Source organism: Cygnus atratus, chromosome Z, assembly GCF_013377495.2.
Source record: "Cygnus atratus isolate AKBS03 ecotype Queensland, Australia chromosome Z, CAtr_DNAZoo_HiC_assembly, whole genome shotgun sequence".
NCBI classification, from domain to species: Eukaryota; Metazoa; Chordata; class Aves; order Anseriformes; family Anatidae; genus Cygnus; species Cygnus atratus.
This window is the reverse complement of record NC_066396.1, coordinates 64,918,849-64,937,315: the sequence shown is the minus strand read 5'-3', so window position 1 is coordinate 64,937,315 and position 18,467 is coordinate 64,918,849. Positions and strand designations below refer to the sequence as shown.

The 18,467-nt window shown below is 39.9% G+C and overlaps 1 protein-coding gene across 5 annotated transcripts in view; it reads left to right on the top strand.

Annotated features, from left to right (window-relative positions):
* SNCAIP (synuclein alpha interacting protein) overlaps nt 1–18,467 on the top strand; it is an 89,251-nt gene that overhangs the window by 41,220 nt on the left and 29,564 nt on the right. For all 5 annotated transcript variants that reach the window (XM_035567027.2, XM_035567023.2, XM_035567025.2 and 2 more), the window contains 3 exons: nt 1,171–1,243; nt 15,587–16,449; nt 18,161–18,340. In XM_035567027.2, the coding sequence (XP_035422920.1) occupies nt 1,171–1,243; nt 15,587–16,449; nt 18,161–18,340 (1,116 nt within the window). The remainder of the gene's footprint in view (nt 1–1,170; nt 1,244–15,586; nt 16,450–18,160; nt 18,341–18,467) is intronic.

Below are 18,467 nucleotides of genomic sequence, written 5' to 3'. Positions count from 1 at the left end.
TTAATAAAGTAACTACAGTCAAGTGACCAACAGTCTTACTTAAACTTGCACCAGAAAAGTAAATAACTTCTGCAATTGATAATGGGGTTGGCTTTAGATTATTTTGAAGTAGAGTGCCAGCTGTGCACTAGAAGCAAATCAAACTCTGAATGACGAACTGTCAGCAAAAACTAGGACAATGTATGACCATTTATATTTTGTGCAAAAGGCTGGTGGGGTTGTAGTTGTATAAGTAGTTGTTTTGTTTCATTGGTCAATCACATACCAGCAAAAAATATGTTTCCTCGAAAACATATGGTGTTTATGTATTCTTTAATTTTTTTCAGTTGTGCTTATCCTAAGTGCTTTTTTATGTCTTAGTTTCCAAAATACTGTTTTTAATAGTTTTTTTAATGGGCAAAGCCATTGATCTTTCACAGGCTTAATGATTTTCATTTGCTTAAGTGAAGATTCCTGTAACATTTAAACATTAGGTTAAAGAAGGCTTCATATTAAGTAACTTAATTTGTTTTATTTTTTTTCTATTTTTTTTTCCAGAGTTTATAGTTTTATAACTCTGGATTGTATGTATTACTGAGTAATGATCGTATGTATTCCACAAGTTTATTAAAAAAATAAAAATAAAAAATTCTGTTTTGTAAGATACCCTTTTAATGCTGAATTTAGAGAAAAACATACTGATCATTATCAGTCATATACTGTCACATCACAGTAACAATGCAAGATTTTTTCAATAAAGCCTGAATTACAGAAATCAGTTTGTTGTCTGATAATATGCACATATATGTATCCATCTCTGAAAACAGATGTCTTAGCTGTAAATATTCTTCATTAATTTTACATATTTCTTTGTGAAAACTTGAATTCTAGTTTTAATTATGAAGCATCTTGCAGTATAAATTCCATAATACATACCAAGATGGGCAAAGTGAGACCCTACATCTTTACTGTGAAGTCTAGATTTATTCTTACCTTTGATGTATCTGTGCATTCCATGGAAAGAATGTGTAAAGTATATTTGTGACTTGAATAATGATGATGTACAGGAAGGAGAACTCTGAGGTTGGGAGATGCTTTGCTGTGGCTTTGAAAATCTCTTTGAGATCTCTTGAGGTCTTTAAAGAAATTTAAAGAAATTACTTCATATATATTTTTTCATTTTTTTTACAGTATTCTATAACTTCTCTCAAGACCATCCCAGAATTATGTAGAAGGTGTGATTCACAAAATGAAGACAGATCAGGTATGATTCCTACTTCTGTCCACCATCATTTTCTAGGCTGCTTTTTATCATGTACAACTTGGCAACAATTGCTTCTTGGCAGTGTTCTGCTTTGTTTTCTCTCATTTTTGTACAGCTTTCTGGAAACATGACTTTTTTTTTTTTTTTTCCAACAGATGTTAGTTCATTAGAAGGAAAAAAAAAAAAAAAGTTCCAAAAAAGGATTTGGCTGTATACAGATAAATGTAGGGCTTCATCTCAGCAGCTCCAAACCACAGTATATGCAACAATTTACTTGAAAACCCGAGAAACCATTGGTGACAAGACGTAATAATGTAGGCGCCAATGAAAAAATGTTGGATACATTTACTACCCATATGGCCACGACCAGTTTGAGGGATGATGTTTTGCCAGAGTCTGAAACTGTATCAAGGATGCTACATGATAGAATCCACTCTAAGGCATACTGTACTAGTTAAGATTAAAGCAGAGTTTTTGAGTTTAATAGTGTAAACTAAATTAAGAATCATGGCATATAGATGAGAACCAGCTGGGGACCTTCCCCCTTCTTTCCCTACTCCCCCAACAAAAAGTGCATTCAGTGTTGTTTTTCACTCTGTAAATCAGATTAATCCCTTTTTGTTTTTCTCTTCCTGATGGAGGAGAAATGAATTGGTGAGAGGAGCATTTTTGTTGAGCTATGAAAAGTTTATTGTGCTTTCATCTGATGCTTTAATTGAATTTTCATTAATGTTGTTGAATCAAAGACTTTTATAACAGAAACAGCAGACCTGGAATTTGTGGGATGATAGAAGGTTTTAGGAACTGTGCTATGCTTTGGCAACTTTCATTTCTGTATTTCCTTTCAGAGAATTGTAAATTTCCAAGGTGCGTAACTAAGTTGAAACTTTATATAGAGCTAGTTCTTCTGCCAGAGCCATTAAAGACCAGGTCACCATAGCCCTGTGCCACTGCCCTTGACAAAAAGGGAAGTGAAGCTTTCCTTACCATATGTTCTTGCAGTGTTTTTACCCACACAAGGCACAGTGGTTATTGTGCAACCAGCGTTACCTGCTGCACGCAGAAAGGCAGGGAATAAGAGGAAAGGGAGAGGGTTCCCAGTCTCCCCACCACCTCAGTTTGCCGTGTCCCATCCTCTCTCTGTCCTCTCTCATTCTCCGCCTTTACACCCTCCATCTTTGCCACCCCTTGCCTGTGTCCTTGGCCCCTGTCCTCCCTCCTGTCCTCATGCCCAATCCATCCTCTACCCCATGCCTTTCTCACCTTGTTTTGTCTCTGCTGTTGTCTCCTCCCTGTTCTCCTCCAATTTCAGCCCCACATTCTCCCTCGTATTTTTGCCCCTATACTCCCGTCTCTTTCCTCCCCTTTCCTCCCTCTTTCCCCACTTCTTTCCCAAATATTTTCCTTTCTAACCCACATTTTCTCCCCACTCTTTTTCCTTCCCATTCCCCACCATCATCCCACCAAGTCTTTCCCAATATTCTTCCCACTGTACTTCTACACCATTCTTTTTCCCATTCTTCTCACCATTGTCTCCACCATTCTGCTCCCCACTATTCACCACTCTCATTCTTGCTCTCTTAATTCCATCCTCAATGCACTTTCCCTTTACCCACCCCTCATTTCCCCCCTTCATTTTCTCCCACAGTGCTATTTTCCTCCCTCCCTCTGCCTATCAGTGTTAACAGGTGATTATGTGGCAGCAGGGCATTGCCTCATATTTTCACAGAAATAGATAGTCGTTCATTCACTTCGTTGCTCCAAGAGCAAGGTGAGCCAGAGAAAGAAAGCAAGAATTGCACATAAGACATGTTGTACTCTTAGGTCTATTCATGAGTACTACTTAGCCAGAGTGACAGAATCAATGTCTGCTGTCAGGAAGAAGAGAGTATTCTTTTAAAAATACAGATAGTAGTCTTAAAGGAAAATGCCCGCAAATGGCGAGGATGGGGCATTGGTCATGAGTTCTTCTTTAAGACCCTAGGATACTGACAGCTTATTGTATAGTCATGTCTCATGATCGCCTCTGCAATCAGCCGTTTTTCAGTGATGACTTTAATTACATCTCCACTCATCCATTGCCTTGAAAAGGAGTTGACAGAAGTAAATACAGGCATTGCTGGAAGACAGTAGCAGCACTGGGGAGTCTGCCAGTGGAAGTTAATTCAGAGCTTTGTTTAAAATTCTTGAGTCAAAAAATAGGTCTTTAGTACTGATAATAATATCAGCAAGCTGGAAACAGTACTAAAATCTGTTTTTTTCACTCTATTTATCATTTAAAAGTTTTGGTGAATTGAAAATAGTACTAAAATCTACTTATTTTCTTTTTTTTTTTCTGTATTTTCTTTTTACTTGGTCAATAAGTACACATACATAGTGTTGTACAGGAAAGTATCACTTTACATCCCTGCACAGACTTCTTTGAAATATCAATGGAGTTGCATCAGTCAATGTTGTGTAAGGCCCCATCTGCTGATTGTTCATAGTTGCTTCTGCTGTGGTCTTCTGCCTTCCTCATATCATAGAACATTAAAAATAGTTGCCCAAATTACTGTTGTTGTGTGCTATTTTTGATGAGGATATATTATATCCTGCACTGAAAGATATATAAACGTATATATATGTATATGTATCTGCACCAATATATATATATATATCTATATTTCAAGACCCCACCTGGAGAACTGTGTTCATCTCTGGGGTCCCCAAAACAAAAGGTGCATGGACCTATTGGAGTGAGTCCTGAGGAGGGCAACAAGGATGATCAAGGGGCTGGAGCATCTCTCCATTGAAGACAGGCTGAAGGGATTGGGGTTGTTTAGCCTGGAGAAGAGAAGGCTCTGGGGAGACCTTACAGCAGCCTTCCAGTACCTAAAGGGGGCCTGCAGGAAAGCTGGGGAGGGACTCTTTCAGGGAGTGCAGTGATAGGACATGGGGTAATGGTTTTAAACTAAAAGAGCCGGGGCGGGTTAGATTAGACACTAGGAAGAAATAATTCACTGAAGATGGTGAGGCCCTGGCACGGGTTGCCCAGAGAAGTTGTGGATGCCCCATCCCTGGAGGTGTTCAAAGCCAGGCTGGATGGGGCTTTGGGCACCCTGGTCTGGTGGGAGGTGTCCCTGCCCACGGCAGGGGGCTTGGAACTGGATGGTCCTTAAGGTTCCTTCCAACCTAAACCATTCTGTGGTTCTATGATATCATAAGTTATTAGTGTGCATGATGTTCCTGATATGTTGTATCTGTATTCCAGTAGCAATTTAAGTAATTATGTATAGAAAAATTCAGAAGTCTTTCAAAGAGCTGGTGTAGCTTTTTGCCTCATACTGACTCCTTTTTAGTTGAGGTAACATTTTTTCTCTAAAATAGAGAACGTGGAATTAGAACCCTACAAGAATTAAAACAAAACAAACAAACAAACAAACAAACCCTAGAAGTTAAAAGTTAGCTGTCAGACTAGATATGTCAGGACCCTAATAATCTAAAGAACAAATTGTCTCTTTCAGCCCTGTCTCAGAAAAAATATTTAGTTCACTAAGACAATTAAGACAGAGGTATAGAGAAAAAAAGTTTCAACTTTAATATGCATATAAATATGCTGGCAAACATTTTCACCATGAGATTGTTAGAACAGATTTAAACTACAGTTCCTCTTTCTGGAATTACATTTTTTAATTACATGGCTGGTCTTTCTGTTTGTTGTTCACAGATAAGTTTAGTAAATTGCCTTGTAAGTCCCATTTTCTTTCCACATTTCATCTAAATGTTGAATAATATGTTAGTAGTATATGAAAGTGTTTGGTTACATTGTTTCAAATTGCTCTAAACACTTTCAACCCTAGGCAAACATACCAGTGTTTACCAGTCAGCACACTTTCTCACGCATTTCTCATAAACCTTTCACAAGATTTATTTTTTTAACTATTTCTTTCTGCCTATAACTTTTGCTCAAGTTGTTCTTTTGCATGAGGAGAAATTAGAAAGTCTGAGAAATTGAACTGCTTATAGTTCTTCCTCCTTGAATTGATCAACTCCACACTGCCTGCTCCCTTCCTTAAACTGCAGTGCCCATGATCTGTCACTATGGCAAGGTGTTGGTTTTTTTCCTCAGTATCTTGCAAGATGTGTCTGAAAGTCATGCAGTTAATACAGTCTCACTGTGACTCCTCCATGTTCTTCCTCAGATTGAGGGAATTCTCAGTGGAGAAAATTCCAGGGGATTCCTGGAATCAAAGTATAGCTGTCAGCAACCGTGGGTTACAAGGTAAAATATTTACAGGACTGGAGAGAAGGTGTAGGCCAAATCCTGTTTTACCCACAATAATGTGAGATTAAGGATAATCATTTTTTCTTCCATCATCCTTCAAGAGAACAATCTTTTTAGTTAGTGTAATAACCACTAAGAAGTGCATTGTTCTTCAGAGACTGAGAATTAAATAACATAGTTTAAATATGGATCTAGCAAACTAATTTTTCAGAAAAGAAGTGTTAGCCAGCCTGCCCACTGAATTCTGGCATCAGAAATCAGTCCTTTATGCTTTTGTTATTAAGCATGAAATTGGTTACTTTCTTTCTGGGCAGGTTTTCTAAGGCCACTTGAGTAAATGGTTCAAGACACCTCATAGGATCATGGAATATCCTGAGTTGGAAGGGACCTGCAAGGATCATTGAGTCCCACGTCTGTGTTCAACAGGCTTCTCTAAACCATATCATTGTGCTGAAGTATATCTGCCAGCTACAATGACTTTTGGTTGTCCTTAAATGTTTGTCTCAAATAAGAAAAATATTCTGCTTTAGATCTTTATTTACATGTTGATAAAAGCAAGTTTATTTTTAGCATCCTTCTGCAGTGCTTTATTAATTCCCACATAACCGTTACTCATGAAAGAATTCAGAAGATCAATTTTCTATTTGAGAAAACTAAATTAGTGAGTGTAAAATGTCAGGAAATATAAAATTGCACACAATTTTTATCTCAAGCTCTTTGTAATTTTTTAGCTATAACTGAAATTAAAATTTGGTTTGGAGGCAGTGTCATATGGCATTTATTTCTAAGTGTCCACAGAGTTCCAAATACCTCCCAGGTAAATATGTCTGAAATAGTACTAAATTGATTGGATAATTCCGTGGTAGAATACTGAAGAATTATCTCAAATAAAAAAAAATAACAATAAAAAAAAGAAAATTAGAATGATGACTATACACTGACGCTGGTGATAGCTATTCAATTTCTTCTCCTACCTCATTTTCACATCCTTCCTCTTCCTGTTTTACGTATTTGTGCCAGGAGAAGCTCTTCTGATTTTTCAGTAGAACTTGACTTGCTACCTCCCTTTTACCTCCTTAGATCTGTCTGGATAAGGGTAAACCCAATTTGTTCATTTTGAAAATTTCCTTGCCTCTTCTATATTATTTACTTTAGAAATGACAGCTTTTATAGTGTTCTTCCTCAAGACAAGATATGAAAAATTATTCATTTACTGATGCTCATATTAAGTTTTGGATTACCTGGAAATAATGTATCGTTATTTAAAAGGACGAATTATTACTTTTCCTTCTTTCTGTCATTTCCAGACCCTTTCTTTCTTCTTTGCAGTAGCTTCAAATTCCACTTAAGTGGGAACAAACCCACTCTGTTTTTCACTGTGCAGGGTTGTTCTTTAATTCAGACTGTCATCCATAGCACTCACATTAAGAACCGTAAAATGTACTCTTGGAAGTTATTAATATATTAAAACTGTAAAACAGTGCCACCTTCAGTTACAATTGCTAAATATTATTTCAGTTATATTAATAAAACAATAAATAGAAAGTTATTCATAATTGCTTTTTATTATCCATTGATATATAAGGGACATCCCTTCCTCCCTTCTTTGGAGCTTCAGTATTGCTGCCTGTTTTGGAGACAAATCAGTGTTAAAAAGTGTGAGAAATTTTCTAAAAATTTCCCTAGCGTAGACAACACCTTGGTGCTTGTATACAAAGCCAGAATTACAGTTCTCTAAATGGATCTGCGATGAGTCTTTAGTGATTTAAGGCTCTTTACTGAAGTTCTATCACAAAGAAGATGATCAGGTTTTTATTTCAGAGGTTAAAGACAGTAGAATTCCAGATGTGAAACTTTATACATACTTTGTGATCCCAAATAATTACATAGTTCTTGAACAATATGGTGAAATATTGCATTTTAAAAAATATAGGTATGGGCATTTGTCAATAGTAATGCCAGACTTCCTTAATGACAATGATGGAAAGTAAAGTGCATAGTCACGGAGTTTGTAAAACACGGAGGAAGTGTTTTGGATAAGACATTAGAATGCATTCATCCTTGGTGGCAATAGAGCCAACCTAACAGAGTTTGTTCTCATAAATAATCAGAGCCTACATGGTAAAGAAGCTTGCTGTTATGTTCTCAGCAAGGGCAGAGAGTATCTTCCTGTATTTTGTACTGGAAGACTTCCAAATATGTAGTGACAAGTTGTTGAGGCAAAAGCCCACAAACTGTCTCTTCTCTTGTCTCTTTGACAGTTTTTCACATTGATTCCAGTCTTGCTGCTATGTGCAAACAGATTGTGTTCTTTCAGGGTGGTTACATCTTCATCATAGAATAACTGAAGTCAGAAGGCACATCTGAATCGGTCTCGTCCAACTCCCTGCTCAGAGCAGGTCTAATTACACCAGATTGCTCAAGGATCTGTTCTCTAAATGACTGCTGCAACAGAGAACATTGCAACCAGCTCACTTTGAGAAGGTGTTATTTAGGGAGCAACCATAGTACTCCTGGATCATTGTCAGCAAATAATAACCATATTTAACCTCAAAGATTCATAGACCTTTAGGAGATCTACTAGGCATGATAAAATTAGCAGATGGACCTGCCATACTGTAGGACTATGGGCTTCATTGCTCAAGCAGAATATTGTTCTCCACTACTCATAATTTTCCTGTGTTTTGTGACTGTGCAGGTATAGATTTTATAGAAAACAAAGGTTGAAATACAGTGAATTTAGAGTTAGCACAGTCTGGATCAGGTCACTGGACAGAAGTAGCATTAATAGCATTTATGACTGATAATTATTTGCATAAAGGGATGTCAGGCAGTTTTTCTTCTGGACAATGGTTCAACATAGTTGACCATTAAGGTGTTGCTGTCTATCCTGAGAAAGAACAGGGACAGCAGGCTAAAAATGCTACATAGTGATATAACAATGATGAGGGTCACCACTTTCCACCCACAGAACAGGAATGAACTAATACTCTTTTTCATTCCTGTTAAACAGAGGTTTATCTGTCAAGTGATCTGCTAGAACAACATGGACTCAATGCCAACTGATCTGCAACTGACTCATATCTTTACAGCTGTTTCCTGCTTGCCTGTACTACTGCCTGTTGTATGTCCCAGCTGTTCAAGAGCAGCAGTCATGGCTACAGAAATCAGTCAAAGCATAAACTAAATGAGACTGTGGTGATGGTGACAGAAACACACTTTTAGAAGTTTGGCCATTCCCTCAGATCCGCAGCCAGTCAGTGCTCTGCAAATGTGAATTGTTCTGGGTTCTTTGTTAGGTGGATCCATGAAGATCTTGCATGGCAGCATCTACAAATTACACTCTGCAGTACATTCAGTCCACTTTGTCATGGTACTGATGCTTGATATACAGCTCCTTGTCACCTCCTTCTTGTGTTCCAAGTGCTGTAAACTTCACGAAGCCATCAGCAGTTACAGAATGTTATTGTACCCTTGTACCAGGGAGACAAACTCTTGCATGAACATTAGAAATGAATTTCAGCAGTAGTTTCCCGGAAACAAGAGCTGAGCTCTTTATTTTCATTGTAGTCAGGACAATTTAAACATATTCCAATGTCTGGTATTGGGTTGCAAGAATCATAGAAATTGCCTGTCAGAATTCATCTGTGCGTAGGGTAGTCTCAATGGCTGGACAAAACTCATATAATTACTATATATTTCCACAGATGCTCATATACCAGATAAGACTCTTTCACACACCTCTCACTGCCCTAGATACTTAGATAACATTGAAAAAATGCCCTGAAGTCAGCAGATGCTTCAAATTGGAAACATGTTTTAAAGATCTCTCTCTCTCTGTCTCTCTCTCAAAGTTCAAGATAAATTTTGATTCTTAAAATCAAATATGACAAAGCGGTTGAATTGACCTATAAATTAATAAAACTGTAAATATGTCCACAGGCCTCTTTAATCAAGTTTTGTGCTTCTTTCTCACAAAGGGCACAGAGCATAATATATGGTAAAGAACTACTTTTGCAAATTTGACTTTTGCAGATTTTCTTCAGATAATATTTTCTGCCAATGAAATGCTTTGCTGCTTCAGGTGTATCAGACCTACACATCTTTACTGATGGCAATGAAAAGTCTTCCCAGTTTTTTTGTTATTCTTTCTTAGTCCGTAAGCATCACAACAGTGAGATTAACCAAGCCTCTCATATTTGTGATTAAAAGTTAAGGAAAGAACTTTGACTACACACACAAAAAAAAAAAAAGTCATCACCTTTTAATATTTGAAATATTCTAGCCACATAGCCCAAGCCCCAGAAGGCTCCAGAAGGGTCTGGGAGAATGAAGAACCACACACTGTGGGAGAAGATCAGGTTCAAGACCAGCTAAGGGACCTAAAGGTGAACAAATTCATAGGACCTGATCAGATTCATTCACGGGTCCTGAGAAAACTGGCAGATGTAGTTGCTAAGTCACTGTTCACCATAGCTGAGAAGCTGTGGCAGTCTGGTGAAGTTCACACTGACTGGAAAAAGAGAAACATAACCCCCATTTTTAGAAAGGGCAAAAAGGAAGACCCAGAGAACTACAGGCCAGTCAGTCTCACCTCTGTGCCTGGCAAGATCATGGAGCAGATCCTCCGGGAAACTGTGCTGAGGCACATGGAAAATAAGGAGGTGATTGGTGACAGCCAACATGGCTTCGCTAAGGGCAGATCGTGCCTGACAAATCTGGAAGCCTTCTACAATGGAGTTACAGCATTGGTGGATAGGGGAAGAGCAACTGATGTCATCTACCTCGACTTGTGCAAAGCATTTGACACTGTCCTCCATGATATCCTTGTCTCTAAATTGGAGGTATGTGGATGTGATGGTTGGACTACTTGGTGGGTAAGGAATTGGCCGGATGGCTGCTCTCAAAGAATTGTGGTCAACAGCTCAATATCCAGGTGGAGGTCAGTGATGAGTGGTGTTCCTCAGCAGTCAGTACTGGGACCAGTGCTGTTCAACATCTTTGTTGGTGACATGGACAGTGGGATTGAGTGCACCCTCAGCAGGTTTGCCAATGACACCAAGATGTGTGGTGTGGTTGATGTGCTGGAGGGAAGGGATACCATCCAGAGAGACCTGGATAGGCTTGAAAGGTGGGCCTGTGAGAACCTCATGAAGTTCAACAAGGCCAAATGCAAGGTCCTGCACCTGGGCCAGGGCAATCCCAAGCACAAATAAGGCTGGGTGGAGGATGGATTGTGAGCAGCCCTAAGGAGAAGGACCTGGGAGTGCTGGTTGATGAGAAGCTCAACATGAGCTGGCAATGTGTTCCTGCAGACCAGGAAGCCAACCGTATCCTGGGCTGCATCAAAAGAAGTGTAGCCAGCAGGGTGAGGGAGGGGATTCTCCCCCTCTTGTGAGACCCCACCTGGAGCACTGCATTCAGCTCTGGGGCCCCCAGAAAAAGAAGGATGTGGACCTGTTAGAATGGGTCCAGGGGAGGGCCATGAAGATGATCAGAGGGCTGGAGCACCTCTCCTATGTAGACAGGCTGAAGGAGTTGGGGTTGTAAAGCCTGGAGGAGAGAAGACTCTGGGGAGACCTTATAGCGGCCTTCCAGTACATAAAAGGGGCCTACAGGAAAGCTGGGGAGTGAGTATTTATCAGGTAATGTAGTGATAGGACAAGGAGTAATGGCTTTAAACTAAAAGAGGGGAGACTTAGATTAGACACTAGGAAGAAATTCTTCCCTCAGAGGGTGGTGAGGCACTGATACAGGTTGCCCAGAGAAGCTGTTGATGCCCCATCCCTGGAGGTGTTCAAGGCCAGGCTGGATGGGGCTTTAAGCAACCTGGTCTGGTGGGAGGTGTCCCTGCCCATGGCAGGGGGGTTGGAATCAGATGGTCTTTAAGGTCTGTTCCAACCCAAACCACTCTATGATTTTGTAAATACTGGTGCACAGAAGAGATCTGTTTTATCCAAGATTATACCAGACTTATTTTTCAGATTCTGGAATCATTTTAGCTGTTCCACATTCTAGTCCACTGCCTTAAGCTTAAACCATCCTTTATTGTTGTTTATAAGAGAATAAAGCAGTATTTATGTGATCCAGACTTTTAATGGCCCCTGCCTGCGTTCATAAGTATGGAGAAATGAGCAAGACACTTATCCCCTGGAGCAGCTGTTGAAGACTACTTGCATAACTCCTGCTGTGGTGGTGTTTTGGAGGACATAGGCATTGCTTGCCTTTGCTTCTTCAGAGAACAAACATCTGAAAACAGAAGAGAGGAGATTCAAGCAATGCCCTGGTCCATTCTGTCCAATGTTCTCAGTGTTTTGTAGGAGGAAACCATGCTGTAACTGCCTAAGCAGTAATGCAGTCTATACAGCATCCAAGTGAATAATTGCACCAAGGATTGCATCTACCAGTTTGATTAGCTTTCCTCCCTAGTGCTTATGTGGTTAAATTCCATATTCTAATCCTTTATTAAATGCAGTGTGAATTCATCATCCCAATTAAGTAAAGAATATGTTCATAAGTCAGTAAAAATATTGCTAATTGTTCTTAGTGTCCCAGTTTGTTTTTCTGGAGCTAGTATTTGTAAAGAGATGCTCCACCAATATGTTGGGAAGGAAAACAATGAAGAATGCAATTGCCTTACTCCACTCTAACTGTAATGAAAGAGAAATATATGACTGTGCAATGATCCGAGACAGATTTGTAACAAAGGTCATTGCTTCTTTCTGGTGTCTGATTTTACAATTTTATCATCAGTGGTTTCTGTAAATACTTGTTATTAAGGTTAGAAAGTAGAAAAAGCAAAGCAACAAAATAAATGAAAGCTTAAAGAAAGTGACGACAAACAAAATGTTGATGCCTTTTCCTCTGTCTAGACCCCTGTGTTGAAAGCAGTGTTTTCATAAAATGCAGACAGAATTCATTTCCATACTGAGTGCTTAATAGTTCCTGTCAGAACAAAACAGCTGGGAAACATATGGTATCCATTTCCCTGTATCACTTGGAAAAAATTTCACATGTAAATAAAACCAACATAAAAGTGTAGGCCTTTGAACCTAGAATCTTATACAACACATAAATAAGTCAGTACAGTGCGTTCTTTGTATTGGCCCACTAAGTTACATGCCTTCTGATTATTATTATTTTTATTTCTTTTTCGGAAATGTATTCTTAAGCATTTCCAAAAGTATTAAGGTAATTTTCAGACATCCGTAACTACTAAGCTATACTAATCTTTCACTTTAAACATTAATGTTGCACTGAAAGTGTATATATCTGTTTCCTTAGGAAGGTGTTCATGGCAAATTGTGTGTTTTGACCACAAATTAGATCTTGCTGATATGCAGTTAGCATGTGTAATAAATCTGCTATGTTTAAACTGCATTCTTGAGTTTGAGAATGTATTAACTCTTAATGTACAGTAAGAGGAGCATAGAAGGAGAAACTGCCTAAAGGCTTTAGTGTTTTTAGTATTGTCTCTCTAATGAAAATAAAAAAATAAAATTCTTTACCAGAGTTCACTGATTAATGAGAACATAAATATCACCAACTGGGACTGTAGGAAAGAATGCAGATCCAGTAGGACTAAGAGCTCAGGTATCTTTAGCTCCCTTTCTTTTCTGCAAGTCAGACTCACTGGTCAAGCTCCAATGTGCTGAAATAATTCTCTGGAAGTTCCAGAGCTATAGGTATGTGTGTGTGTGTAAATCTATGCACATTAACAGATGGAAAGTTGGACTGAGAAACCCAGCATATGGAGGAGAAATGGAAAAAGAAACATTGCAGCTGAATAAGTAGGCTTAATTTTCAGATCAGAGAATAGTTTAGGTTGGCAGGGACCTCTTGAAATCTGGCCCAACCTCTCTGCTCATGCGGGGTCAGCTAGAGCTGGTTACCCACGACTGTGTCCATGTGAGTTCTGAGTATCTTCACAGACATAGAATTTACAGAATCATAGTGTTTTGAGTTGGAAAGGACCTTAAAGACCATCTAATTCCAATCCCCTGCCATGGGCAGGGACACCTCCCACCAGACCAGGTTGCCCAAAGCCCCATCCAGCCTGGCCTTGAACACCTCCAGGAATGGGGCATCAACAGCTTCTCTGGGCAACCTGGTCTAGCTCTTCCAGCCCAGGACCACTCCTGCCCAGCTGCTGGGGCCCAGCCCTGTGCCCCCAGGGAGCCAGGGTTTCTGCACAGGCTGGGGGATAGAGCTGCTGTTTCCCTTTTGCAGGGTCAGATAGTGCCAAAGCTGAGCAGGTGTCCAAGACACACAGACACATTTGTATCTCCTGGTAGAGGTACAAGTTTACTGGTACAGGCCTGCACACAGCACTCTGCAGCTTCACAAGCACACACACATTTATGGATCCTTCAAATGCTTGGCATGGCCCCTTTGTCCACCCAGCACCCTGCCCAGATCCCAGGCCCCTTACCCGCTTCACGGGTCACCTACTCACTGGCTGGTCCAGCTTGAAGCTCACTGCAGACAGGCAGCACTCAGACACTTGCCGTCACACACACCACACTCTCAAGTCCCTATGGCACACCGGCACGGACCCCCTGCATGCCTGATACCCTGGCAAGGACCCGAGGGCCCTGCTACTTGTCAGCTAGTCCAGCTGAACGCTTGCAGGCAAAAGCACGTGCACACCCCGGGCACACCAGGTGATCAGGTGCACAGCCCAGCTAGACAAGCACACTGACCTTCTTAATTTGTACTGTGAGTCTTTTATACTCTTTTCTACTTATTCCTTTTGTTTCTTTTGCTCCCCTTTCCTCTTACACACCCCCATGAATTTGCAGAGGTCTGCAGTTTCTGCAGCCTCCTAGTCCGGGCTCCCCCAGCCCTCCGGTTCACAGTATTATCATCTGCAAAATCCAGGTTGATCTTCCTGGAAGCTGCACCTGTAGTTAGATGGCCCATTCACTAGTGTGACTGGGAGATTTATTTCTTGCCATTGTCCCCATTTTTGTTTTGTCAGATCTGTGTCTCAGCATTTTGCTAATGGTTCTTTACTTCTTATCAACCCAGCCCAGAAAGCCTCACTCAGACAACCTTGTTGAATAACATTCCCACATTCCATCTTTCTTTATCAATTGGTAAAACTGACCAAGTTTTGGTTCCCATCACTTCCTCCCTTATCCCTTGTTGCATTGGAAAAGGTTCTTCACCAAATGCCCTTAAAGTAGCAGATACTCTGCTTCTATATAACCTTACACTTCCCTTCAGCTGGAATTTCATGTGTTCCAGTTTGTGCCCATTGCCTCTTATCTGGTCAGTGGGTACCACTGAGAAGATCCCAGCTCCCTCTTCTTCCTTACCTCCCACCATGTCTTCATACCTGTGGGTAAGATTCTCCTGAACCTTCTCTTCTGCAGGCTGAACAGTCCCAGCTCTCTCGGCCTCTCTTCATATGAAAGAGGCTCCAGTCCCTTAATTGTCTTTGTGTCTCTGTGCTAGACTTGCTTCAGGAAGTCTGTGTTCTTCTTGCACTGGGGAGCCAGGACTGGACCCAGTACCCAGGTGTGGTCTTGCCAGAGCTGAGCAGAGAGGAAGGATCACCTCTCTTGACTTGCTGTTTTAATAAAAACAGGATTTCCAATTCCTGTGTCAAAAAATACATCTTCTAGAGGTAACAAGCCTTAAAAGAATAAATTATTGCTGTAACTAAAACAAATTCACTTAAAACAACTTTAACCAAGGAGGTTGTCCTACTCTTCTTGTGTATCTCTGTTGAACTAGAGATGTGCAAAAAGCAGAGTGCAAACTATCATAGCTGGGTAAGGCCACTGTGAATGCCACTGGACTCTTACAGGTTCCTATTACTTGATTAAAACTACTTTCTTTGTAAATGATTACAATATATGTCCTGTTTGAAGATTTCTCTTCTAGAGTGTGAAATTCTTCAGCTGTTTTCTTAGAGATGCAATTAAATCTGTTTAGATATGAATCTGGCACGGTATCATATAATTCTGGCTTCCAGTGCTTAGCCAGGTGTATCTTTGAAGCATGCTATATATATCATGTCACACATCTGGCAGTGATCAGCAGTTCTAAATCATATGCCTCTATTTCTTCAGTTTCCAGCAGCAGCTGGAACTGTGGAGTCTCAACTCTTATCGGAAATGCACAGAAACCAACAGGCATTGCAGATGTTTGCAATAAATTCAGACCAGTGAAGAGGGTTTCCCCACTAAAGCACCAGCCAGAGAGCTCTGAGAACAATGAAAGCGATGACCAAAAGAACCAGAAGGGAGAATACCAGAAAGGCAGCGAATCACAGCCTGCACCTCCAAATGATGACCAGAGCCCAGGAGAAGGAGAGAACCTTAAAAGTAAAAACATTGAGCCTACTGTTGTGCTCGGGGAGCTGGAGCACTACGACCTGGATATGGATGAAATTTTGGATGTGCCTTATATTAAATCAAGCCAGCAACTCGTTCCTTTCACAAAGGTAGCTCCAGAGAAAAAAATTTTGGGTGTATGTTCAACAGTCAATGGTGTTAGTGGCAAGACCTGCCCTACAGGGAGCACAGAGAACTCGCCTTGTGGGGTGACACAGTTCTGTGTTCTCTCTCCTGTGAAAGGCTCTCAGCTGAGAAAAACGCAGCCCATTGTCCTTGATCAGCACAAGCATGTAACAGAAGAATTAGAGCTTTCCCAGCCTTTAGTTAAGTGTAGCTCAGTCCATGAATCTGAAGCCCAGGGCAAGGGTTTCCTCTGTAGGACATTTGTTGATCCTCAGGCTCACACAACTGAGAAGACTATGCCAAACTGCCACCTGAGGACTTTTCACCTGCAGACAGCAGTGGCAGAAAACAAGCAACTTGAGGAACTGAATATGAACTGGAGCAGTGCAGGGGGCCCAGAAGAAAGGAGTGAAGAGGTGAAAAAATTTAAAAGCATCTTAAACATTGTAAAGGAAGGGCAAATATCATTACTGGTAAGTATCATCTTTTTCATAAACCATGTAGAATAAGAGGGTTCTGTGGTGTGATTCATTACATCAGCAAAATTTATGAAGTGCGTATTTTGCATCACCACCGTTTTTATCTTGTATGCTCCTTAGAAATTGGGCAAATTGGCTTCCAGATAGAAAGTTTTCATCTTTAAAACAAATATACCAAAACCAGGATACTAGTTTTAAGTGAGCATGGACAAGATTGCTAGTTTATACAGTAAACTGAAATCATATAGAAGGTAGGCATTTTAACTCTTGAGATCATTTGTATATCAAATTTAAATCTTAAATGGGCTTGGCTTTTCACAACATTTGTGGGTTGTTTTGTTCAGTTACTAGTGGTTTACCTCAGTTGTTATTTAGAAGCTGACAGTGGGAACAGAGGGGCTTCTGTTGTATTCTGATTATTATTCAGGAATGTTTATGCTGGCTTGTTGCAGCAGCATTCTCAGGCAGGGGCTTTCTCTAAAGCCTCAATGGCCTCTGACCCATATGAAGTTTTCAGTAAATTCTAGCACAGTGATCAGACACTATCAATGATGTTTTCCAAAGTAACTAAAAGCGAGTGAACATGATGCAGACCATGTGATCTGCAGTCAGAATGGCTGGTGGAGGCCCTGTGTATGTATAAGAACTGTTTTTGTTAGATTTTTGTTTAGCTTCTCTGTTTACCAGTCTAGCTCAAGCACAATGGCATGCTATTAACATAGCAGTAAAAACAAAGACAGACATTCAAAGACTAGACAGAGGCAGAAGAGTGTGTTAGAATGTTCAGTAAGAAATAAAAGTAGATGGAATTCACCCAAAACAGGAATTGGTAAAAATAATACAAACAAACAAACAAAACAAGGTGGACAGGTGGACAGAAAATATGTATTTTTTTCCAAACAGATCGAAATCTGTAAGTAAAGTATATTCATCAAACAGTACTCTGACAAGTCTGCACAACACTAGAAACTTGTCATTGTTACTGCTTAACTCTGTGTTCCTTCTTCCATTTTCCTTCTGGGGTTTATCAGTCTAATTTTTTTGTCTGAAAATTAGACTTGGGCAGGAATAATGTATTAAGTCATGGTTGTGAATTACTTTGGGTAAATATTCCAACAAATTATTTTTTTAATGGAAACAAGCTACTAAATAAGAGTCTTCTGCCTCATGTTTTAAGTACAATTTAGATTATGCTTAACAATACAAGCTACCACTGTGGTGAGCAAAATTAAACAGGAAGGTTTTTAAGAGTCGTGGATGATTTCTCTTCAATTACACATTATTATAATGCCTTCTGTCCCTCCTCCCCTCCCTGTCCTCGCCCCCACCCCTCCCCCCCAAAAAAGAAAAGAGAAACCAATTGCAAAATTGACAGAAATTATGAAAATGTATTTTCTTACAACTGCATTGTAGAACAAACTAGTACAAAGACAAAGCTATTCAAGAACCTTGCACTTCTTTATGGCATTTACCCTAGATGGAGAGAAATTAAGCAGTGAATGAAGCCAATGAGCATACTGCCTCTATCCTTTCACTAATGGTAGCCAGTTGCTGTACCAGGAAATTAAAAGCTGATGGTTATGAGTTGTAAAAGAATGTGACTATGGGAAAATGTCTTTTGTGTTGTATCTTGGGTTCTGAGGCTTAGAGTTCTGTGTATCTTTCTTATCCCTAGTTGTAACTAACATAACACCTTCTTTAACAGCCACATTTAGCAGCAGATAATCTGGATAAGATTCACGATGAATGTGACAACAATCTGTTGCATGTAGCAGCATCAAAGGGACATGCAGAATGCCTGCAGCATCTCACTTCTTTGATGGGCGAAGACTGTTTGAATGAAAGAAACATTGAGCAGCTAACTCCAGCTGGATTAGCAATAAAGGTAATTTAGTCTCTGTCTCTACTGTAATGTGACATAAAGGTGATTTAGTTTTTTTCTGTGACAGCAGTAGGCATTACATCCAGCAGGATGTCATTTTCAAGCCTTTTGTTAAATGGGAACAAAAAAG